At 38.7% G+C, this 26,391-nt stretch overlaps 2 protein-coding genes across 2 annotated transcripts in view; both read left to right on the top strand.

Moving 5' to 3' along the window:
* Positions 1-10,462, top strand: part of tlcd3a (TLC domain containing 3A) — a 35,264-nt gene extending 24,802 nt beyond the window's left edge. The window contains exon 5 of the mRNA XM_042499283.2: positions 1,513-10,462. Within this exon, the coding sequence (XP_042355217.1) occupies positions 1,513-1,818 (306 nt within the window). The 3' untranslated portion in view covers positions 1,819-10,462. The remainder of the gene's footprint in view (positions 1-1,512) is intronic.
* A 1,933-nt stretch (positions 10,463-12,395) lies between these two features.
* LOC121952571 (uncharacterized) lies at positions 12,396-26,391 on the top strand. Its single transcript, XM_042499335.2, has 14 exons — positions 12,396-12,552; positions 12,692-13,554; positions 18,657-18,717; positions 18,801-18,941; positions 19,671-19,829; positions 20,148-20,276; positions 20,511-20,789; positions 21,300-21,449; positions 21,609-21,671; positions 21,981-22,038; positions 22,361-22,486; positions 22,994-23,108; positions 23,870-24,021; positions 25,729-26,391. Exons 2-14 carry the CDS (start codon positions 13,048-13,050, stop codon positions 25,853-25,855), a joined length of 2,067 nt encoding a protein of 688 aa, XP_042355269.2. The 5' UTR covers positions 12,396-12,552; positions 12,692-13,047; the 3' UTR covers positions 25,856-26,391.

Raw genomic sequence — 26,391 nt, 5'->3', positions numbered from 1 at the left:
TGGACCGTGGGCTTTCAGGTCTTTGCTGACATCTGGTGTCAGCAGAGAAAAAGAGCAAAGCAAAGCTCATCAGCTCGTCTTTGTCTTTAAAAAAAAACTGCTGCCCTCCTTTGGACTCGATCAGCACTAACAGACAGTTTTACTGCTCTCAACAGCAGCGTTGATTCCCATTGATCTCTGAGTGTAGACCTTAGGTCACAACAGTCTTTCACATCAGAGATGATAAGAAGATCAGAGAGTCACATATGATTTTTTTGGTGTTTAGCATGAATTTGGAAACTACTGAAGAGGTAGTAGTAACAGTTCAAGCCAAGTAATTAAAAATGTAATTAGTAAATAAATCATTAAACTGAGAAAACTAAGTGTTTTTTTCTATATTCTTTATCTAAAATATTGCAAAAAAGATGATAAAAAAATGCCAAATTGAATCTAATAAAATAAAACAAAAAACAACAATAGGATATAAAAACAAAAATAAAAACAAAGGAAAAACAAACAAGAAGAATTTAGCACACATATTTTGTTATTTTTTTCAGCACACAAGGCTCACAGTGTTACAAAACAGATCCGTTGTTTATATACACAACAGTTAAAAAGTATAATCAGCCAGGTTTTTATTATATTATCTGGCTTTTCTTTCTGTCAGCTTTAGCTAATGACCATGCATTTAATGTTCAGCATGCAGACGTTACTGTACTAGCACGGTAAAAGTTACTTGCATGTCTAAAGTAAGCATGCTAATCTTAATGATGAGTCACAGTGAAATGAATCAGCACCTCTTTGCTTCTCTTTGAAGAGAAGATAACTGCTGCTGTTACCAGGCAATATAAGATGTTTGCATGTTGTGTTACCTTGAATCCTAAAGTGCAGTCTAGTCATGAGTGTTGGAGGAGGAAGATGGCGTGTCAGATAACCTCCAAAGTCACTATTATTTATCCTCGGGGGACCATGAATGCCTGTACCCAGTTTCTGGACTCTACTTTGGAAACCATTGATGTGGACTTTGGCTTAAAAAAAACTACCTTCACAACTTAAAGTCACAGTGGTCATCTATGATGTCATGCATTTCTAAGTAAAAAAGAACATACAGGGGGTTTTGATCACATCCACTATATTTGACTGGGTCACTCAAAAACGGGTTTAGCTTAGCAAATGCAAAGCCATGCAGAGCTGTACACTTTTGGCCTCCACCTGCACCTTTGCGCTCTTGTTGTAGATCGGGAGGAGGAGGATGGGAGAATGGATAAATTAAGAGTTCTGTTTGCTGCTATGGGCCACAAGCAACAGCCAGATGGTTATATATGATTAGACGGGTTAGCTTGTTGCCCCAAATTACAAAAAATACATTAGTCATCAAAATATTTGAACATTTTACAAGAGATAACTGAGCAATGAATGCAAGGAAACATGACATATTTTTGATTCCACTGCGTCTTTAGGTGTTATTTTGAAATGTTCTCATCGTCCACATCCTTTCTATCCCTCCCTCTTTGCTTATGTCTCCTCCACCAGCTCAGCCTCCAGGACTGCTGGCTGCACAAGGTCAATGGCGGTATGGTGCTGCTCACCTTCTTTATGTGCCGCATCGCCCTCTTCCCCTACATGTACTGGGTGTACGGCCGCCACTACGGCATCCCGCTTTACAGCGTGCCCTTCCACCTGCCGCTGTCTGCCAACCTGGGCAACTCGTGCATCCTGGCACCGCAGGTCTACTGGTTTGTCCTTCTTTGCCGAAAGGGCTACCGTCTTTACCGGCGTAGCCGCATGCCAGACTTGTCTCCTACGGCCACAGTCACTGACAATTCTAAGGAGGATTGATATCCAGTTCACGATTGCTCGCTCAAGCCGCACACTCAGCTACTAACGCAACTACTTCTGCAAAGGCACTAGTTTGACTTAACACATTTCAAACCCCACCATTGTACTGTAGTACACCAGGACTGCCTGCTCTTGTCCCACAACTCCTGGGCATTTTCCGCACACTTTAAACCCTCTGTTACAAAATCTGCTGCATAAGTGGACCTCTCCACCGACCCAGCTCTACTACTGAAGTTTAATGATTTGGGATTTCTCTTTTTTTGGGGGATTTTGGCTCTTGCCTGGATCTTGTTGAAGTGCTACACTGCGTCTGTCAACATTTACAGCACTGATGAAAAGGTCACGTTTGCTTCACAGAGAGTGAAACGTGGAGCAAAAGCACCAGAAACTGAAGAAGAGCTTCCATGGAAAGACTTGATCTTATCTCTTACTCCTATTGTGTTTACAGCCTCTGCTGATTTGGAAGGTCTGTTACAGTGTTTGTGTGAGCGGCTGTTACGACAGGTTGTATTTATTTTAATGATTTTATTGTAATAGTTGTGTTTCCTATCCCATCCATTCACTAATCACACCGACGAGAAGGATTAGGAATAATGGTGGGTGGGATGCAAATTCAGGCAGTATTAGCAGGAATACACGTCACCTCATTCACTTTTGAGAGCTAAAAACAGCTACATTTGTTAAAACCCCATCAATGTGACTTTTCACCTCTGTTCATTTTGTTTGTAGCTTCCCATGCAGCATGTTACCATGGCGTCAGTTTGCAACAATACCATTCTCCTCACTGTAACATCCAGAACACTTTTACGGCTCAGGCCCATTTGTCTCCCAGAAGCCATCCCCTTCGACCGGGTGCTAGCTCTGTATGCATGGTGCACCCCCCAAGGATTTAATGCTGCACTGGTCTTCTAGGGAATACTTTTTAAAGAAAGCTTTCAGGAAATCAGTTTGGCAATATCCGCCAATGTCAAAGTTGGAGAATGGTGGCACCAACAAGTTGTGGAAAGCATTCTTCATTTTTTCCATAATATGCTTTTTAAATTGAAGGTTGATTCTACAAAATTTAGGCAAGACCGCCTATGAATCGCCTTGAAAACAGGGCTGCTCTCAATGACTGAATAGTAATGTAAAGCCATGCTGGGATAAAATATGACCCTATGTTACATAATATCATTTCTTTGGGCTAATTTACACCCAAGTGCAAGGATTATCATATCTGTTAGGTCAGTATCATTTGCATACGTGCTTTCACAGGGTTAGTTAGGTTTCTTGCTACTGAGAGATTCGGCTTTTGAATCCACACTCTGTTTAGGTGACACTGGAGCATTTATAGCCGCCATAGAAACGCTGCGATGCTGATGTAGGACAGCTTGGGATGACTCAGTCTTTGATGGTCACTAATGGTTAATTATTGAGGCAGTTGTTTGTTTTCTCCTGTTAAGTCACTCAGATCTGCTCTTCGACCACAGAGAAGGGGATTGATGGGGACATGCCTAATGTGGGACGAACTCAGGGCCAAGGTCAGAGCAATAAGGTGAGCGTTGGCTCACCAGGGCAAACTTACACAGAGGATTGAAATTTCTGAGCAATTTAGCTACAAAAAAATGAGAGATATTAGAAATGATTATTCCTGAAATGGATCAATAACATCCAGTAAGTTTCCCTGAGGCTCCACAGATTTATATGCACTTGTGTACTCGCTGTTGCATAGAGCACTTCACACAGGGCTGTATATAGTCAATGTTTTTAGAGATCCTGTTTTAGTTTCATCGCAAAAATAGTTTTAAACCTATATCAACATAATTAGACCTGAAAGGACCATTTTTTTGTTTATCGTGCAAAACCTTTTTTTTTGTTCTTGTTGGATTCACAGTTGCATAAAGACATTTATCTTAAAGGCTTTTATGAGAGAGAAAGAATACTTCACTTTTGATCTTATTAAGAATATTATTTCTTCACATCAAAGAATAAATAGAAGATATTATTTTCATAAGAATGCAGCAGGGTTAGTTTCACACACAGTCTAGTCCCTGAGGTTAATTTAACTCTTAATATCTTTGGGCATTCAAGCTTTATAGTGAACTAACTGATTTAAGTGTGCATTTATGGCCTTTTTGTATGTTCTGCAAATTCAATCTATGCAAAAAAGAGACTGTGGTGCATGTATACAACACTAATGTCAAGTCATATCAGGTTGATCCACAGCTTAGTATGTCATTTTTTTGGGACCACACATTTTATTTCTACCGTACATTTCTACTGGGACCCCACACTACAGCTTAAGGTCTGATGTTAGATTTCATGTAAAAGTTAAAAACTCTTTGTCTTTTAAATTTACCTCAGCAGTCTTTTGGTTCATTTGCATTCATGTAATGCTGAAAAAATATATCATTAGTAACAGTTTTTGTAGTATACACCAAGAAGTTTACAACTGCAGCTCAGTTGACAAACTGCACCAAGTTTACCTGTTGGGATAGTGACTTTAAAGGGCTGTCACTTTTTCAAAAAAATCAAGTTTAACGCAACTTTTACGAAAATAGTTTACATTAGAATTGACATGGCTAACAAGCTTCACAAGTTTTGTCGATAACATGACTGTAAGGCAGGCGACTGATTTTTTTAAAGGCAGCAAACAGCTTTACCTTTATCTAAATTTTGTATCTTTGGTTTCCAATCCAAAATGTTTACACTCTTAACTCTCTCAGATGGTTTTGTGTCATGATGGCTAGTTTCTGTCACTTTGCCTTAAAGCGAGCCCATGTAACTATTGCTGTGAATGCTCAAACGTAATGTGAAAGAAAAACAAGTCGAGAAAAGTCACAGAACGGACTCAGTAATATCAGTTACACAACAATACCTAAACTTTAAGCTTACAGCAGCCACGCTAAGCTACTGGTCATGTCAGACCAACTAAGGCTGTAGAAGCAATTCCCCTGAGCGTGTTGAACTGTGTGAGGGTGACGTTTTATTGCTTTTGAAGTCAACTTTTCTTTTATTATCTGCTTTCACAAGTCACATAGTCTTGCTTTAACAAAGACCAAAAAGTTTACAAAGGTTTAGTTCATTTTAAAAAGACCCCCTCTTGATGTACAAGGCATGGTAGTGCAGAGGGTTCAGAGGGTTTGAAGTAACCCAGACTAATAAGAATCTGAATGTTTTGAGTCAAACGATACCTGCTTTCTATCCTTTTTGCACTGGCGGTCTTATCCTAAACTGTCCCGACTTCCTGCTCGATCAGCAAACTTTCTGTTGCTGCCATATGTTAAATTGCCTCAACAAACTTGCACCAACACAAACATGACTCAACGTTGTCATTCAACCTGTTGATAATGTTGAGATAACATTAGCCATGTGATGCTTACAGGTAGCCCTGTCAGTGTATGAATGTAGCCAGGTGGACTGTTGCAACTGTCCCCTACGCTGCTACAGCATCAGCAGCCACAGCCCATACAGTCTGTGGTCTGCTGAAGTTGCGTGTGGTGATTGCTTAAATTTTGAATAAAAGGTGACAGCCTTGTGACTTGAGGGCTCTTCCAGTTCTGGTTCGGGCTGTTGCATTATGGGTTCTGCAGTCTTGCTTTGCCCCGCACTGCACTATGGCAGACACATTGGTTTCCACGTCTGGTGGGAACAGCAGTGTGGGGGGAGAAGGTGATGAGTCCTCCTGCTGATAGACTGACAGCCTGTTTGCTGACGAGCAGCATGAGGATGAGGGAGTAAGGAGAGCCGAGCTGCTGAATGATGGGCTTGTTTGTCTCAGTTTGGCTGGACTCCAGCAGAGTGCAGGCCTCTTTTGTCTGCTGCTGACCAGGCCACTCTTACTGGAACCATCCCAGGTTCTTTGTGCTGTTTTCAGCCGGACTCTCCCTTTTACCGTCCTGCTCACCCTCAGCTTCCTACGCCCACTTGTCTCCAGATTTGTAGTGGTGTTAATAAAATTAAAGTTGTCTCTCTGACCTCTTGCCAACTTGTAAGACATTTAATTTACCTTCATAAAATGTTCATCTACGTTATTTTTACACTTAAATTATTAATCTCACTTTCACTGCAGTCAAAACCAATGGTTTTCACTTCAGTCAACCAATTTTTATTTTTGTATCTAAGATTAAAAGCTGCAGGTTATCCCTTTTTTAAATCGTGTGTCACCTACTTCTTATCACCAATGTTTCCTCCCTCCCCTCCTCCATCCTCCCATCATGCTCCGCTCCGTCTTTCCCTTTAACTCATCCCAGTCTATTGGCTGATGTGCTCTGCAGTGATAGAAAGTTGCAGAGAGCTTTAGCAGAGCGGAGCGAGCCCTCCTCCCTCCTCTCTGCCGCCATCTGTCGTCAGGATTATCTGCTTGTCCACTCAGCAGTTTACAGGCAGGACCAGTTGGGATTAGTAGGCCTGTGCAGGCATTTCCTGTTAGAGCTGTGCATGTCTCTTATGTAGTCTGCCGCCCTCAGATACATCTCTGTTGTCATGCCACCATGACCTCACCACTAAATATGCTTAAAAAACGACATGTGGCATTGTTTTAATTACGTTTTACAAGAGTGACACTGATTAGAAAATAGTTGGTGTTCAGCATTATTTAAATCACAACATTTTGACGTATTTTTTTTTCATTTTTTTGCCAGAGTTTTATTCTTGCTTTATCTTGGGTTAAAAAGTAATTTAAACAGCATTCATACCATCAAGACACAAAACTATTTGAGGTGTAATAGCAGCTCCTTAACACCCTAAAGTCGAGTCTGTTGTGACAGTTTGGAGAAAATGCCCCCCCTTGACTTTTGCAAGAATCATTTTTTGCATTTTCAGAACGTCACTTTAAACTCCCATTTTCCCTGGGCTCTGATTTTGACAGGTCCATTTGACAGTTATTGAAACTGACAAATTTGACAGGCAGTCATGTTAATGTTTGTAAAATTTAACAGAGTTTTGGAGACTGTGAGATTGACAAATGAAGGAGATCAAATTTGAGCTTCATTAAGATTTTAACAGCAGTCTTAACTTTTGAAATAATTTAATAAATATAGAAAATATGACATTCCACTATCTTTCATTGACATTATCATAGATTTGATCATCAAAAGTTCCCTTTTTTTGCTCTTTATTTTAGCAGATGTTCTTTACATGGTGTCCCTCTGGTAAGAAAGCAAAATTATATATTTGTATGTGACTGTGTCCAAAATTCAAATGTAATTTCTATACTTGCAGAACGGTTTCCATTACCGGTCTGATCTGAAATGAGCCCAAAGCTTGCCACATTGACTTGACTTCACAGTTCTTATAACTTTCATAGCCAAGGGAAGACAAGCCACATTATTTTCATCGCTAGGGATCTCGGTCACTGCCACACAAACAGCATCTGATCCTAAATCTGTGAATCCCTCAGTCAGAATTAAGAAAGGTTCAAGGCATGCAGAGTACACATATCTGTTATCTTTTATCACATGATAGATGCTTATTATCGGAAGTCTTAAGTTCATCCTCGTCGCTCAGGGTTTGATGAAGCTTGATGAAGTTGTTAACAGTTGTGTGTGTGTTTAGAGGTTTATTGTAAGATGGTGAAACCGTGAGACTGATTCTGAAGATGATCACATCTAGAATGGTATGCTGTTTCTTTTCTATATTATATTTTTAAAGACTTTTTTTTTCGCATAGATTTTTCTTGTATTTATGCTTTCTGACATGGCTTGTGATACGTCAACTTTTTTAGGGTTGGTAAACCAAAGACTGTCAGGCACTTCAGTTACAGTTACTGTAGTAATATGAAGATAGATCTATTTGCTTCTCAGTATTTAGAAATGCTGTAGATGATATGTCTTAATAGCTAAGTGACCCACTTCTCACTTAAAAACACACCTACCCTCCAGTTTCCCGTCATTCTTTGGGGCCCAGAGAGTGACCAACTTGTTCAGTTTTTGATGGATGATTCCTGAGGATTTACGAGCTGTTTTAGTTGATTCTCCACTAACTTGCACACTACTCACACAGTACATGTAATTCTACTGCATGGGGCAGTGACATTTTAAAACGCAACTTTGGCATATTGGTTGTGTTATGTCTCCATCTGCTGGTGGGCCGTTATGATGAAAGTATGCATAATATGATGCTCATCCCACTACAGTACAGACTTGATGATCACTAAAACTAGGTCTAGTGAAAAATCTGACAATTGATCTTACTCAAAATAATCTTGGAAACCGATTTCCTTGAAAAATGTAAGTAAATACACCTAAAATTCTTAATTTGTGTTTACTTTATGTGCAAGTTTACTTGAGCTGTATTTATTTAAGTCGTTGCAACTTAAAAATGACAAGTAAAATTAACTTGTTCTTTTTAAGTATTAGCAACTTCAGTAAAGCAAGTTGGTCTGACTTAACTTAATGACAAAGGATTTTGCCAATGATCAAGTTAGATCTGCATGGTTTGTTTTCTTAACATGTTTAAGAAAATACAAATACTATTTACTAGTTTGAAATCAGAATGCAGATAAATAGTACTGTGAACTTGGTTTACTGAAGTTGCTAAAACTAAGAAAGATTGATTTGATTGAACTTGTCATTTGTAAGTTGCAACAAATTCACAAAATTGAGTGAATATAACTACATTTTAAGTAAACTTGACAATTAGATGTAAAGTGAACATAAATAAAGATCAATTGTTATATTTGCTTACATTTTTCAAGGAAGTTTGTTTTCTGAGAATTTCTTAAGTAAATCAACTTGTCAGATTTAACAGTGATGGGAAAAAAAAGTGGATATATTGATATCAATATTGGTTATAGGCCAAATGAGCCGTCAGTATGTTGGATATCGGCAAGAAAGCCAACATCGTGCATCACTACACTTTTTTGTATAAGTTTGCTGCTTTGTATTCACACATCAATTCTGGGCTGGTCTCTTTTTCCTGGGCAGTGCCGGGTTTGGGTGGGTTGATGGTTGGTGTGTTAGATTCCCACTAGATAGTGGTCAAAGCTTAATAAAGGTTTTAAAGCTAGAATGGGTTTAAAAAAATGTGGGCCATTGCCAAGTTCATGTCACGTTGGATGTAAATAAGAGCTGATGGATGGAGAGTAACTTTAACATCGTTGTGCAGGGATCAGACTACACAATAATGTACTTGGGAACATTAATGAGTCAATTGCTCTTTTTGCCCCGTGTAGTTTGTCGTAGAATCTGGAAAGCAGAACAATGCACTGATGGAAAGATTTATTTATTTTTTACCATTTCTGACCTAGTTTGTCAACATTTACAACAATGATGGTGACCCATAGAAGCACAGATCACTCCTCCATGCACAAGACAAAGAAGTGAACTCATTTGTTATGAAATATTTTGTTTTGGTGCTCTCAGACAGAACAGGAAAGACCTCTTTTTCCATCACATACATATGAATGGCAAGCTATTGGCCTCGGGTTCTTGGTTCATTATCATTCATTAACCTTTGACTGTTTAATCTTAATACAGTGACCATCTCAAAATGCATAAATATTGTGTAGTCTGATCCTGGCATTAGTAGTTATTCCAAGCAGGATAAATAATTGTTTGCAAGGTTTTTCGTTACCTTAATTGTTTCAGTTGGAAATGTTTGAAACAGCAGAAAATGCATAGATCGGTAGTTCAAGCAAATCAGCTTTTTTTCATTTGGGTCTTACTACAGCTTTTAGTCGTTTGGTTTCTTCTGATATGATGTGAATGCAGCATTAGGCTGATGACCTGCACAAAAATCGACTTTGAGACCTTTTATCGTACAGATTTTGGATGAGCTTGGATTTTAAGCACTGCAAAAATAACTGTGGTGCTGGGACTGATTTTGATCTGTGGACAGCGAACCAAATTTAGTCTCCAGTGCCTTGTGAAAAATCTATTTGTGATAACCCACAAAAGTAAGTGTAAAAGAGCTAAGATGGCAGGTGGTGTTTACAGGTTGTGGCTGTATTTATCATGATTATTACCATATCCTTTAGGAGAATTCGGTGTTCACTACAATCATCAAGAACGTCTCATTGTTTTAAAATATTTGAACTGGTTGAAACTATTTAAAATTACTAGAATGAGAATGTTTGTCCTTTGATTCTGTTGAAATTAAGGCCTTTATACTAATATTTTTTAGCATTTCATATTTTGTAGCATTTAATTTATGTTTTAAAATTATCAATCAAATCCCATAATGTTTTTTTCTAAATGGACCTTCATTATTTGAGGTTGAAGCTCTTTAAAGTATAGATATTTTGTGAATTTGTTTGCTGTGTCTCTGTTGTTTTAGACTTTTTCATCTGTCGGTTTTGGTGGATTTGTACATTTTGGAGATTTGAATCTTGACCTGCTGTCCATATCACTCACTGTTCTGCCATTTGGCGTTTAACTGATTTAAATGCAGCACCTTCACAACCTTTAACACTTCCTGCCCCACATTATTTTTGATAGCATTCTAATTTTTCATACATATATATATATATCAGATTTGATGCATCCGTCTCTTTTTTTTTTAGTAGCGTGACCTTTTTTTGAGGAAATTTCTGAAATTTGAAAAGAGACTGGACTGTTTTACGAAATAGCTTAAAACTATTGACATGAGAGGAGTTATGTACTGTAGCTGCAACTTGTGAATTCAGAGCACCCCTTTAAAATTCAATAAATTTGATTTGATAGACTGTTTTGAACAAGTCTCTGTTTTGTTTTCCTTGTGTTGTTTTCTGTGTCTCTGCACACCATTAGGATCCATCAAAAGACACTTATTTTTACTCCTTTTTTTTAGTTTAAAGCCCTGAAAACTTTGCTTCGAATCTGACACCGTGTCCTTTATCACATTAAATATTCGTGTGTCACAGTCATTTAGCCTGACATTGTGTTCAAGTTAGCCCATTTTCTTGTTAGAGTGGGAGTTAATTTGTTTTGTTTGCTCCAATCAGTGGTAAGTCACTTATCCTTTTTACTGGAAACATTAGTTGCAGTAAACATTTCAAGGAACAAGAAACTTAAAAAGCTATAATCAATAGTTATTAACATATAAAATGAGAATGCAAAAAGGGCCGTCGCTCTGTGGTGGTGAACAATTATCAGCTGAATCTGCAGCTTCCCGCAGAGCTCTACAGCAGATTTCAGTTTACAATGTATGTCAGTGGTTTCCAACTGGTCCAGTCATGGGGTCCAGATTTCTCCTTAGTCATTAGTTCAATGTCTACACATAATAAATTACACTATTTTCAGTTTTATTTCACAAAATGTAAACAACATGTTGGCTTAGATCAAAAAGAAATAAAACATATCCCAAGAATAAACAGAAACTGCTATTTGAAATAAAAGCTCGGTGCAGGAAATTCAATATTTTTCAAAATAAAGTGTGCTTTTCCATAAGTTAAACACATTTGCAAGTCACTCACTGTCCATTCAGAATGGACCAGCAACCCACTTTTGGACTGTGACCCACCAGTTGGACACCACTGATGTCTGTGGTTTTGCAAAATGTAAAAACCTATGATATTTTCAAATCCAGATAGCTGCCATGAGGGAATTTAAGAAAACGATTGCAGCAGTAAAAATAAAGAAGCTATTGCCATCATCTCTGTGATTTAAATAAAGAATATTTTCATCTTATTCTCCCATGCTTTGCATTTTCTCTTTTTAATTCAGTGTTTACAGTGTCTATTCTGTGTTAAGGAGCCATTCGTTCAGCTGTGATGTGAGGTCATGGCCACTGAGAGGCGCTGCTGGCTCAAGCTGAGGCTGAGCTGCTGGAGTGATGCTTCTGTGATTTATTTATCTGATACTCTCCTTGAAAGTTTAAAATGATAAATAATGCTTAAATCTGTACATGGAATACACCTGACCATGGTTATTGTTGTTACAGTTGTTTTAAGTCACTTTCAGACCACCATGTTTATTTAAATGTAACATTTAAATTGCAGCCAAGATATTAGTACCCTATAGTTTCATTATTTGAAGGTATGTTGGCATTGCACATTTCTGCAAACCACAAATATGTTACATTTATATGCATTTGTGTAGTGGATTTGTGTAGATGTCATTTTATTATGTTTCAACAACACTGTGGTTACCGCGTGGATAAGTGTAGGCATAAAAACCACTTGTTTATGGTTATGAAAAGATCTGACGATGGCTCAGTAAAGTAACAACTGCTTTTTGTGGCGTTTAAATGCAGTGTAACATGATGTCAAAGTAGTGATGATCTTTTATTATTTTTGCTTAATTTGAGGTTTTAAGTATTGGCAAAAAAACATCCAAGATCTAAGGATCTGTAGATTTTTAAATGGTGTAATCCTAATTATGTCACTAAACACACACACAAACAACAACAAACACACACTTTATGTGTCTTGATCTCAAAACTATAGTAAATTGTCAGAGTAATTGAAATTTTTTTTCTAACTTGTTACTGATCTGGTCTTCCTCTTCTTTAAGTCCCTTTCAGAATAAAGTGCCCATAGAATGTTTTGAAATTGACCCCCAGAAAAGCTTGAGTCACGCTTCCTAGTACCGCAGTTTTATCAGCAGCACAGAGAGACAAAAGTATTTAAATAATCCTGGCCCCTCCTCCCCGTTAGATATTTTCCCGCCCCCTATCTGTCCCAAAAATACAGGGGCGAACCTGTTGCTCCCAAGCTCAGGAGGCACAGATAGCGTCGACGACTCCCTGGGCCGGGGCAGCAGGGGTAAGCATCCAGGAAACACATAGTCGATGCAAAACCAGTCATCTGCGACTTCAACCGGATCCCTCCGAAAGGTTAGTTTGATCATTCCTCAGCTCCTGCATGCACTGAGAACATGATCTGTCAGTGCAGTAAGTAATCTCTTTTCCCAAGATGACATTGTGCATGAGTTTTCCATGACTTATAAATAACAACTGCTCTTGCTTTGACCAGATGAGAGGAGAGTGTAAGAGAATACGCACATTGAGAGAAGTCCTCCATGGAGCTTGATGGGACTGTGATGAGTGGCCACCAAGAGATCTTCCTGAGACAAGTCATCCTTTAAAAGCTTTTTGCATCTTCAACTTTGCTGAAAAGTTGGCATGGAACACCATCGATATCATTGAAGGAAGGAATTAGCAGAAAATACAAAAATATTTGGTCAAGAACTATAGATCTCTTCAATTTCTTTTACGGACAAGAATCAGAGAACGAACTGAAGAAAGACAAGATATTGAAGCTTTGGTACCAACCACCCCATTACTCCTTTAACGTGAATCCCAGGGGTGGTGAGGGTCACTAAAGAAGCCATGAGTGAAGCTACAGAAGGTGTTCAGGGGGCGATGGAGAGTGAGGCTCTGGTTCAGTTCAGAGCCACCTTACAAGCTGCGGTAAGGGAGGTGCATGTGGATGTGAGTGCTTTCAAACAACGCATAGAGCAGAGGATTGAGGAAGTGTGCATTTCCAATGGACCCTTGGCCGAGGCGGTGACCAAGCTGCAGGAGGAGAACCTGCAGCTCCGGTCAAAGCTGGAAGCCGTGAGCCGCATGGTGGAGAGTCTGGCCGGGGTCACGATCGAGAGGAGTCCTGCTGAAGTGAAGGGGAAGAGCGGAGACAGTAGTGTAGCAAACGGACAAGCAGAAGACCAGAAAGGTCTGGTTTACTCTGGAAAATCAGAGAACTGTCAGTCAAGTCAGTCCTCGTCCGCACACTCTGAACCATCAGGGTCCAGTGGAGGACCAAGCCTTCCTGCTGCTGCTCCCAGCAACACCCCGGTCCCTCCTCCATGGAGAGCAAAGAGACATGCCGAAGTAAATGTGAGTATTCATTCTGCTTTCTACAGCTCATTAGATATGTTTGTCTTTATTAATAGAGGTAAAATTCATGCATGGATGGTTGGACACGAGGTGTCGGGTACTGTAAATGGGTGTGGTCATCAAAAAATGATGCACCTGGTCTCAGCTGTGACTTTGGAGTTTGAAGGTTTCTCAGATGCCAAAACACTTTACAGAGGTTTATAAAACTATGAGAAAGTTGACGCTGACAATCATCTTATTTTTTGTTGCAATGATTGTGAGATGAACAGTAGTGGTTCACTTCTGCAGATGGGAGTGCACTTCCATGTACAGTATTTGATTAGTGTACTGAGTTGCCAGATGACATGACAACATTGCATTGTGGCAAAATTTCAATCACCCTGCAGGTCAACCTTCTGTCTTTCCACTCTTGCATTGCGGTGGTCTCGTGGAAGATGCAGTTGTGTTTTTCAAGCTGTGCTAACATCTTACTGAAAGCAACCTCATGTTACCATACCACAACACCCTACACTGCCGAGGAATGTTAGCAGCTCTTTTACTTGACTGTGTCCGACCTCCTTTCTCAGGGTAATTTAGCATCACAAACTTTCACTTCACAAAGTTGTTGTCTATGTAAGGTATTCAGACAGAACATTACTGTTATCCTTCGAAATGTTACAATAGATATATTATAATATAAATCACTGTACAGTTTTCGAACCTGGGAGCTTTACCATATGCACGAATTCGGTAACTTCTTTGTCTTCTGCCATCCTGTGGTGCCACTGTTACTGTGGGGGCAAGTCGCAGTGTCTGCTAACAGCAGCAAAGGTTATCAAATTTAGCTATTTCCAGCTATTTAAAATATCGCAAGAAAACTATTTAACTTTATTTTAAAGAGCTTTTTTTTTTTTAACAAATTTGACATGTTCACATTCAAAATGGACGTGCGATGGACCGTGGATGGACCGTGACCCAGCAGTTGGGAACCACTGCTCTACACAGTACTGACGCACTAACATTTGCTACGTTATCTAAACACTGTTAACTGACTGATGACGTTACTTGTTTTACAATCATCTTTTTTTCAAAGTTGTAGTTTTTCACTATTGCTGGAACAGCTGAAAACTCCACAGGCTCTTTCTGAAGTTGTCAAAAGTAACGTTGCATAGAAAGTAAAGGTAAAAGTAAAGAATTGTACACTCAGTTTGCATTCAAATGTGTGTAATGTAGGGAGACACCACTGCAGTAATAGAGACTTCTTTACTTCCAGTACTTCAGAGCAGTTTATACACTGAGCTTTTCTGGTCTCCATGTGAGACCAATATATATTTAACCTCCAACACCAGCTTCACACATTTAATCTGGAAAGATTAAGTGCTGTATAGGTTTAGCATCACTTATTATTATTATTAGATCTTCTCAAATAATTATTTTCAATTGTGGATCACTAATAATAATAATAATGTCTAACATCATTAACCTTGAACATACTAATTATTGCCATTACAGGGTTTATGTCTTTACATTAGCCCAAATAAATGTAGCAACCACACACATATTACACACTTACGCCATTCCCTCCCACCAACTGTTGACGGGCTTTTATGACAGCAGGTCTTCCAAAGGGCACATGTATTTTGGGGTCTGTGATTTTGCACAGAGCTGCAGCTCTTTAAAGCTGATATCTGCTTGGTTAATGACGTCCTTAAAGCTGTGGAAGTGAACTCAGATCCACGTCTGGGATGTTGGAGTACCTCACAAACAAGAATAGGGTTCAACACCAACAATGCCTGCAGTATATTGTGTATTTTTATGACATAATGCACACTCTGAAGGCAGATATATATATACACATATATATATTTATATATATAAATAAATTTCCGTCCCCTAATCACTCAGGAATCCTCCGTCCCAGCCAAACCGAGTCTCAAATCTCCTGATGGAAAGTTGAATTGCGTCTACGTCCCTGTCAATAATACCCCCAGCCCCACACCCTGAGAGGGACAACCAGCTGTCCTGTCGAAATGCACACGCTGCCAACATTCCCCCCTGCTGAGATCACTAGGTCTCCTCCAACCTGTCAGCCCCCCACGCTGACGTACCACCGTTCAACCCCACAGTACCAAGATAGCCCTCCGATTTATCAACTCTGCTCCATCATTTTCAAGTTTGACAATGTCTCCCTATCAATCTGACCAGCACTTCCACTTCATGCAGTAAATACAAAAGCAGGCAAGTATGAAAGCATAAATGTCTTAGATGCACTGCAGTACCACTCATGACCACTATGTTTACTTGTTAGTCGCGAACTGTGTCAGTCTGTGCGTTTAAGCCTGACACAGACTAAAAGATATTTAAAATCATAATTTATGACCAACACAGCACACCACACACTAAAATATTCTGTCCACCAACAACCAGAGTCTCAAAACTCGAAATCTCATGCAGTCAGATGTGACTTCAGCGTAAACAAACATGGCAGACACTGGTGGTGACATGATGGTGGTTTTTGGACCTCTTACAACAGAAAATGGGAACGTTGCATTCTCTCTGTGTCTCACATTGATACGCATTTACACATACCAAAAGTTGTTTGTTTGAGTGACAGATGTTTTAGATGTCTCAAAGTTGGATCATTCAGTTATGTGATTGCGGTGTGAACATACAGTTGTAGGAAAGGAAATTAATTTAAAGGGAATTTCAGATTTGAAAAATATAAAAACGGATAAAATGTTGCAAATTTGCAGGTAGAAAGTTTAAAAAAAAAAAAAACAGTTCAAGTTTTATTTCATTGTGGCTTTAACAGTGAGAAACATTCATCAATGGTGGCTAGAAAAAAAAAAAGTTTGTGTGTTTGTCAGTTTGTTTCTAGAAGGAACAAAAGTGGTATGGTGGAAAACCCAACCAGGGGTTGAAAGGATTAACAGGGTCAGACAGAGTCAGACTGTGATATCCTACAGGAGCTGTTGTGGAGCCCGCAGATCACCATGGTGCTAATCTCCCTCCTGATGACCAGTTGACGTGCTGGCTGAAATGGCTTTATTGCGCGGCTGCCAGACCGCTGCAGCTCTCTGGAAAGCAAAAGCCGGCTGGGGTGGGAGAAGGGGGCAAATACAGGCCAAGCCTCACACTGATATACTTAGGGCTGTTTGAACTGCTCAGGCTAACTCCCCGATTTCCAAAGCATCCATTTGGGGCTATATTGGGATGTAAGAGGAGTGGAGCGGAAACTCTCGCAAAGAGACCGATTGCAAAATCTAAAATAGCCTCTCAGTGGGAACATGGGTTTGTTGGCCACAGCTGTCATTAAAAGGAGAAGCTTTCAGCTGTTAACAGCTGAAGATCACACATTTAGAAAGCACACACACACACATACACACACAGATTTACAGGATAAAGGCCGAACATTAATTTTAGCTCCACAGCAGTCTGACAGACAAAAGAACCACCTTTGTTTGTTGGGAGCAAATCAATGAGTGATGTTGCTAAGACAAATGTATAAATAGACGCAGATACACTTAGCTGCATGTCTTACATAACGCGTTTGCCTTTCTGAGGTAATGGCACCCAAAGGAAACTTGATCCCATGCATAATATCTTTTTTGAGTATACTTGTGTTTTGGAATATTTTTTAACACTAACACACCAGGTTGGAGTAGATTATTGGCCTCCATCAGAATAAGCTTTGACCCCTTGAAACCTCAGCAAATTGGTCAGATTTCTTTTTTTAAAAAATTGAATGAGAAGGCAAGGAGCAACTCAGCATGACATGGCCCAAAAATTAGCAAAGAATTACTAAAAAAAAGTTACAAGAAAATAGGCACACACACGAAGAAAGTGAAAAAATGAAAACAAACAAGAAAATGATGAAAATGAAGTACTGAAAATAAATATTATATGTGTATATGTATATATTATTATATTTTTTATTATATATATTTCTATAATATGCTTTTAAATATAAACATTTAATTTGGGGTAATTTTCCCCAGTTTTTGGATAATTTTCAAATAATAATTTATAGGTCATTTTCTTATCATATTTTTCTAATTTATTGTACTTTACATGAAATTTCTTGCAAAGTTGATTGTGGCTTTTTTCCCCCATGTTATAAAAAAAGAAAGCAAACCAATTTGCTCAGGTTTCAAAGGGTCAAATAGCTTGTGAAAGGTATCTGAACACAGTACAAGCAAACTGATATTGATCCAGGTTTCAAAGGTAATGGCCAAGTATGTGTCCTCACATAGAAGGAATTTCATTACGTTGTTTTTTTTTTTTTCATTGGTCTCAGTGTACTGACACAGAAATAGGCTGCTAAGAACAACAACAAAAAGCTGCACCAAGAATAGACAGGACATTATGTACAAAAGCATGTGAAAAATATGTTTATACACAAACAAATACTGAATGGATATACATGGACTGGGCACTTATGTACACTTACATAGAGACAGTGGCTGTGCATGATGATAAGTACGTGTTCAAAAGTCTTCTGATTCAGTTGTTAACATCTCTGTTACCGTACAATGATCTGCTTGAGTCCAACTTGCCAGTCACTACTAAGGAGCCATGGAAGAAGAAATGACCCAAAAATGTGTTAAGAAATTTGTAAAAAAAAAAAAAAAAAAGTACAAGATAATTACATTTAAATTATTTTTAAAAAGAAAGAAAGTTTCATTACCTTTGAAGTAGTGATTAAAAATTAAAATGTTATTTATGAGAATTCTAAATAGTTTTTCCCCTTGTTTTTTTCTTTTCTTTGCCCCAGAAATTTTTCTCTGGGTTTTTTAAAAAATAATTTTCTAACTCTATGTATCTCTTGCAATTTATTACCAAGTTGCTCATTGCCTTTGTTCACTTGTTTCTGAAAGAAATCAAACCATTATGCTCAAGGTTCAACTGTTTCAATACTTGTAAAAGGCAACTGAAAGCAGCATGTGAAAAGTGATGTTACTTCAGATTTCAAAGGGTTTATGTGGTTAATAAACCAGAGAGGATTAATAACTTATTTTTGTAAAAGCACGCCAATCAATAAAGATCTAGAGCTGCACTTTGAACTCCTTTAGCATATTATCAAAAAGAGCAACCGTTTTTGACATCTTTTCTTTACTGAACAGGGCACTGATGCAAGAGGAGAGAAAAATGTTGCCACAACTGCACAAGAGAACGGGAACCAAGGTAGGCAGATAATCTGAGCATCCACTCAGGTAGACCTGACAAGCTGACCTCAGTTTTGGTTGTTTTTGGTAATGTCTCCTCAGAGAGCTCATCAATGGCCTCTGAAACTGCTCAAGCCGCTCCCCAGTCCCACCGGCCTCTCACCGCCATCACCAAACAAAGCACAGAGTCTTCTGGAGTAACTAACTCTCTTCAGTCGGCGGTGGAAGCCCCCGCCGTGCCTGGTCAGTTCATTCCCATTCATATCACAGAATATGTTTTTGTTTGTTGGCTTTATTAGAAAAACCTGCTGAGAAATATTTTGAGCGAAGGACTTTCACCTGAAACAGAGTGTTTCTCCGCTGTGGTTATTGCTACTTTTATGTGAGTGAAAGATCTGATTACGTCTTCCACCAGTGGCAGAGATGCATCGAAATCTGCACCGTCATCGCTGCCAACTGTCGCTTTAATGTTGTGATTAATTAACCCTTTGATACCTGAGCAAATTGGCTTCATTTCTTTCAAAAACATGGGAGGAAAGCAATGAGCAACGAAAAAAAAAAAGACCCAGTAAGATATTATTAAAAAGTAAAATAAAATTGTCTGAAAATTTGTAATAAATAAATAACAAAAAGGAAATAACCACCAAAAAAATCTTATAAAATTATAATAATTATGTAACATAATTTTAAATATATACTTTTGATAATTAGCTATAAATAAAGTTTATCTTTCTTTCTCTTCCCCCTAACTTTTTAAAAATTCATTTCTAACTCTACTAATTTCTTGCAATTTTTGGAACATTTCTTGTCAAGTTGCTCATTACCTTTTTCCCCATGTTTTTAAAAAAAATCACACCAATTTGTTTGGGGGTCTAAGGTTTAAATACTTGTGAAAGGTATCAAGCAGCAAAGAAAAAAAACAAGATGTCCCTCCAGGTTTCAAAAGGTTAAATCAATCTTCTTTTCTTCTAGACCAGGGAGAATCAGATCATCTGACCAAACCCCATCAGCCCCTCACTGCAGTGATGAAAGCCAGCTCTGAAGCTTCAGCTGTCCCTCAGTCTCCCGCCTCAGCGCCCAAAACTGCAAAAGAACCTCCAGTAAAACCAGCAGAGGCTCCTGCTCAGTGTGGTGAGAGGAAAATATGCTTCTGGCTTTGTCTGAATCTGCGTATTTCACAACTGAACTTAAAAAAAAAAAATCTAAACTTTAGAGCTCAAAATTAATTTTTGCCAACAGCAATGCACTTTATCGTCTTTGAGTCTTGGTCATTTTTTTCTATTTATTGCTATATTTTAGTTGTCCTGTGTATTAATTGATGTGTGATATCATTTATGCCTTTTAATTGGCCCTTAGGGACAAATAAAGTCATTTGAATTTAATTACATTTTTCAGTATAACCAAACTCACTACTTAAAATCTCAACTATTCAGATTCTCTCTTTTTCAGACGCTGATGAACCCCAGCCCCATCTTCCCGTCACTGCCATGACAACCAAACTCCCAGAGGGTCTGGTCGCCCAGTCTCCAGCATCGGTGCCTAAATCAGCTGTCCAGTCCAACGCAGAAGCTCCAGCAGGTGAAGCAGGGAAATATTCTTTATAATGCCTCATTTCCACCACACAAAAAACATTTAATGCATTGGGAAAGTGTACAATCGGCATTCACACCCGAGTCAAATGACTCTGCAGAAGTCACAAGTATTTATTGCCTCCGGCTCTGATCGACATTGATGGGAACTCTATTTGTCTATTTGCTGTCTATTTTTAATTCATTTATTCCTGATTTTATTTTTCCATCTTCACTTGTGCAGGTACGACTGGAACAAAGGAGCTGAGGTCCCAGGCGTCCCAGGTGTCCCAGGTGTCCCAGGTGTCCCAGGCGTCCCAGGCGTCCAAGGCGTCCCAAGTGTCCCAGGAGCAGTCGGGCTCTGCATCTCAGGGTTTGGTCCATCATCCTCTCACAGCTGTGACTAAAAGCAGCTCTGAGACTTCTGCTGCGTCCAAATCTGATCAGAGTCCTGCTACTGCACCAAATTCTTCAGTCACCGAATCCCCGACGATGAAGCGAGGCGAATATCCATTTAGACGTGGTGGGTGCAATGATACAGTTCTTATTTTTGTTTTTCTGCTTGAATATTTCAAAATATCAAAGCAAATGTCAATGGTTAATGTGCAGTGACATTTTGGGGAAATTGAGTTTCAAAAAAAAAAGTATAATAATAATAATAACTTTATTTATATATCATATTTTAAAACAGAGCTTTGACCATCAAAGGCAATACAACAACAGAAAGCCAAACAGTCTGCACACAAGTGAGACAAAACTAGAGTCGAGTTAGGATAAAATCAAAGCAAGAGGACAAATAATGCCGATGCAGGATGCAAAATGTAGATATAAAATACAAATAAAAAGTCCAGAAACAACAAAAGCAATAAAACCATGAATAAAAGTATAAAATAAGTAAACAAAACATATATAAAATGGGTTAAAATAAATAAATAATTCCATAAAAGCAAGTCTATAAAAACTGGTTCTAAAAAGTGATTTAAAAGAAGTCACTGATTCTGCGAGCCTTATCTTCATGTGCTTCTTTCTTTAGATGTTTCTGAACCCAAGCCGTACTTGCCTCTGTCTGCCATGAGCAAACCCAGCACAGAGTCTTCATCCTCTGCTGTAACAGCTCAGACTTCAAGTATTTCAGCATCACAGGACCCTACAGTAAAACCTGGGGAATATCCCTTTAAGAGGGGTGAGTCCAGCCGGGGATACAAGGATCCGTCTCTCTCTGTGCTTTCATTTTACACATTTAAAAAAAAAATCTTTATATTTTATTTATTTTTAATGTTCTGTTTTCCAGTATTCTCATCTTTTACTCTTGTTTTGTTTTGATCTCATCTCATGAATTCAGTGCCAGTTCTCAAGACGCCCAGTCCCAGTCTGAAGAGAAGTGTGAGCTTTCCTCAGCCTGCAGGTAAAATATAGTAAAGCAGCTTCTGCTTTGTCTGCACTGTTTTAATTTTAATGTTGATTTTTATTTTAATGTTTTAAAAAATCATTTAGTAATTATTTTACCTTTTATTGTAAGTCTTTATCCTTTATTATTTTTTATTGCTCTGTAAAGCACTTTTTATTGCCCTGTTGTACAAAATGTGTTATACAAATAAAGCTGCCTTGCTTTGCCACATAAGACCTGTTTATAGTAGTATGATTAAGTATGTGCATTTGTTTTAATCAATCTAATGTCATTTCTCTTGTTCACTCTGACCTTCTGTTTCTGCAGAGAAATTACTTCCCTCCAAATCCATCATAAAATCAGGTTTCTCGCCTAATTTGGACAAGTAAGTCATGACCATGAATCCTGTTTTGTAATGTGAAGTGAACTTACTGTTGACCAATGTTACACTGATGCCTGGGTGTTGATTTCCTAGATTTTAAGGGGGACACAGGGGACATGCCCTCCTAAATATTAAGAAATCTGTCCTTCCTGCCAAAAACATAAGTTGTGAATGCAAGTTTACCAGAATGCAGTAACTTAAGGGACTCCCAAACCCTCTGCTACACACGTGTCCCCCCCTAATATTGAAATGAAAGATACCCGTTTGGATTGACGACTTATCTTCAGTCTAAATGTATTTGTGTCTGTCCACTGCTTCACCTAAGGAAAGCGAACAAGGCAGGTGGAGTTGAGTTTAAGCAGGATCTGATGAAATCACAAACGCTTCCGCGCTCCAACGGCGCTCAGGCCAAGCGGGCCCTCTTTGAGAGGATGAACTCAGAGCCTACAAAGTAAGTTTATTTTTAGGGGTGGGGTGATATAGGGTACTGGGTGGATCATGGGATTTGGGTAATGTGTTACCCCTGCCCTGGTAGCACTCTAATGGGGATCCTTTTAAACAAATAAACTTTGTTTAAATCACCTCTTTATAGACTTGCTTTAATATGATTTTGTGTTTTTAGATTTTATTTATTTATTTTACTCCTTATATTTATGGTTTCATTGCTTTTATTGCTTTTGTTGTTTTGGGTATTTTTATTTGTATAATTGTATCCTTTTTAATACATGCATTTTGCAATATTTGCTCACTCGTCTCACTTGTGTTATGTGAGACTGTTTGGTTTTCTGTTGTATTGCCTCTCTTTACTGCTTTTGCTTAGCTTGTCAAAAACTCTGTTTTTATAGATGCTATATAAATAAAGTTATTATTACTGTTATTGTTAGGTATTAGTATAGTATATATAGAGGTATTAGTATTTTTATGTTGTCATACATATATTTGTATTTCTATTGAATAGACCCAAGGATCCCAAACCGAAACTGAAGCGCTCTCAGAGTTTCGGAGTGTCCAGTGCCAGCGGTATCAAACAGATTCTGCTGGAGTGGTGCCGCTCAAAGACCATTGGCTATCAGGTATGACAGTGGGATTTATTTTTCTTTTCTTTATTTAAAAGGCTCTTTAATCAGTGTTTATATGCTGTCTGAATCACTCCCTTCATCCCCAACTGCAGCTGGAGTCATCAACAATGTGCAGCTCATCCACTTTAAAAACCTATATTTGTAATGTATTTCTTATGTTTTTTTCATTTTTTCTATTTTAAATTAGACTCTTGATTTTTGCACTAAAACACCAAGACAAATACCATATATGTGCAAACCTAATTGGCAAAAAAATTGTTTCCAATTGTAAAAAGTTGAGGTCCATTTAGTGGCTGTTTTATGGCTTTTGATCACCTCACATGGTCTCTGTTAGAAGATGGAGTTAACCAGTTGTCACGGATTTCACTAAATGTTCAAATAAAAACATAAAATTGAGCACTTTATATCCTTCTTGCCTATGTATACTCACAAGATGAGGTTCAAAGTTCACTCTTGACTTTAAAAACACCAGCTTTAGGTGTTCTGGAGCTTTTGATCATATCACATGATCCTCATCAGCTGACAGTCAAAATAAGAAGAAACTGGATTTTTTTAATGTCTTCAGTTCCACGAGACAATAGCTAAAGCAGACATGTCAAAATAAGAGATAAGGACCGAAAGCACAAAACAATGACGAATGAGCTTGAAGATGCTTTCCTATTATCTCACTTAGGACTGCTACTTTTTTTTAAAGATATAAATGAAAATAAAATGTGTGTAGATTTAATGTGATGTTATTATCGTGTGTCTCTCAGAATATAGATATCCAGAACTTCTCGTCCAGCTGGAGCGACGGGATGGCTTTCTGTGCTCTGGTCCACTCTTTCTTCCCTCTGGACTTCGATTACAACACGCTGAACCCTGCAAATCGCAAACACAACCTGCAGCTGGCCTTCACCACCGCAGAGTAAGCTGAATGACTGAGAGGAAGGCTGTGAGTGAGTGAGCGCACTTGAATTACACCAAACTACATTTCTTCTAAAATTAGCGGTTTTCTAAGCTCTTTTTTTTAAAGGTATCACAGTTTAGCTGAGTGATCGTCTCAGCAAATACTTTGACATTCACTATTGAATCACACTTTATCTTTAGGACAATACAACACAGACAAAATTTACATTAAAGCAAGCCTATAGTATGTAATTTCTGGTGAATGGGAGTATTTTTTGGCCGTCTTTCCTTCATTCCAAGACAGAAATTATAGCAAATGAGAAAAGAGAGAGAGGGGAAGTTATTAAAGTCAGCCAACTGACCCCGCAATATCAAAAGTTTGCTTAAGCCCCTTCCCCACAGGACGAAAAACCCACTAACACCCACTAACATCTGGCTTTAGTGGGAGAGGTTACAACCGGCATTTATTCCCAGGACAAACGACTGCTGTAATCACGGGTATTTATCAGCTCCAGTGGACCTGCTATTTTTTGCCCCCTCTCTGGCGCGTCCATCTGTAAATTCTGTGACTCACTGTCATCACAGCCATAAATTCAATCTGTCTCAGTCCAAGCAGTGCACAAACATCGTGCCAAATTAGTCTGCACCAAGTGTGAAAGAGAGACTGAATACGTTACAGACAATAAAGAAAGACACAATGTGACATTTTCTGCGGCCTTCAGCAGTTTACTAACCTGTTTTCAGGTACCTTCATGACGTTGTACACGACACAGCAGAAAATATAAAGAAAGGCGTGCTTGTCCACTTGCAATGAAAAAGGAGCGTATTGCCTTTTTTTTCCAGGTTTTCCAGCATTAACAAACCTGCATATATTCCCTAATTTTGTTGACACAGATCCCAACTTTAGATTGTGTTTTGTGTTTGTTATAAACTCAGAGTGTGTGACATGAAAGCTGTGAAAATGTTACATCACTTACTACTGCCCTTCTTCTGACCTCCCCCAGCTTTACAAACCAGTAAGATTTTGATCCGGTTTCCACATCGAAAACCAGACAACCGATCATCATTAGGATGCAGTTGTGCATCGCTCCTCTCCCAGTCAGGTGCGGTATTGCGAAAGACAAGTCTGTGCAAAGAGGGAGTGTACGCTGCGTTACATTACAAGTCAGAAGTCAGTAATTTCCGAACTTTCGATTTGTCTACATGCGGATTCGTTGATGTAGGTAGCAAACAGAGACGGAGGAGTAGGCTAGTAGACCTTTACATACTCGTAAAGACTCCTATCAGACACAAATCACCTGAATGTAAATGCTACTACAGATTTTAATAGCACGTTTCACAACACAGACACGACATAAAAATAAAAGCTGACAAACATGATGATGAATGTGACGTCAGTTCGACCGACTCGGTCTACATGGAGCTTAATCGAATTTCTGATTTGGAATCCAGACTCTGATGGCCGCTCGACTGCACTTTTCCAAGTCGCAGGTCGTTTTTTCCTGAGGTCCGAGTACAAATGAACACAGCAGTAGCCATGTTGGGAAAAAGTGGACATGAAAAGTGCTTCATTCTTAGCTCCAGTGATTCGGGACTTCCTTTAGTAGACCTCTCTTGTGTGGAGCGCGTGTGTTTGGATGTGCTTTGATTGTTTCTAACTTCATGGTTAATCAGTTTGCGCTACTTCATTCATCTTTATTTCCGTAACTTTACCTCTACGTTTCAGGGAGCAGGCTGACTGCCTCCGTCTGATCGAGGTGGAGGACATGTTGGAGATGGGGGACAAGCCAGACCCCATGTGTGTGTTTACATATGTCCAGTCGCTTTACAACCACCTGAAGAAGTTTGAATAACTCTGTATCAGAGTAGATGTCACAGTCTAGAGGTTATTAACCACAGTGTGTTTTTAGCACTTTGAAGGAGCCCTGGTGAACATTAGGAAAACCACTGCTGTTTGAATCACATAAACACAGATTTTAGTGTTTGACAAATGTTTTCTCAGCCAAATCAGGTTTATACTGTATGTGTGCATTCACCAGTTTCCCCAATTTTCTTTACAATCAATAGTGGACTGACACTGGTTCTTAAGATGGAGTTTCTTATGACATGTGTCTGGATGTGTGTGGCTCTAATGTTGCTGTAATTACAGTCATGAGGCGTTTTGTTTTTCTCTTTGTGTAATTCATGAAGAAATAGGAGGGAAGATTACCACTCAGTTTAATAATAATAATGATAACAGTTTGTAATAACTGCTGTCAATCAATAAGTGTTTGGGAACACGATCAATGGTACAAAGCAAAGAGCTATGAACCAGAGCAGAGATGATCCAGTCACAATGACCTGGAGTCTTGAATGTGGCAAAAATAAAGCGGTTTTCTAATATATTTAA

The sequence above is a fragment of the Plectropomus leopardus genome, chromosome 15 (genome assembly GCF_026936395.1).
Source record: "Plectropomus leopardus strain MGB_pleo_1.0 chromosome 15, ASM2693639v1, whole genome shotgun sequence".
In the NCBI taxonomy this organism is placed as follows: domain Eukaryota; kingdom Metazoa; phylum Chordata; class Actinopteri; order Perciformes; family Serranidae; genus Plectropomus; species Plectropomus leopardus.
The sequence above is the reverse complement of the archived record's forward strand: the minus strand, read 5'-3'. Positions and strand labels throughout refer to the sequence as shown.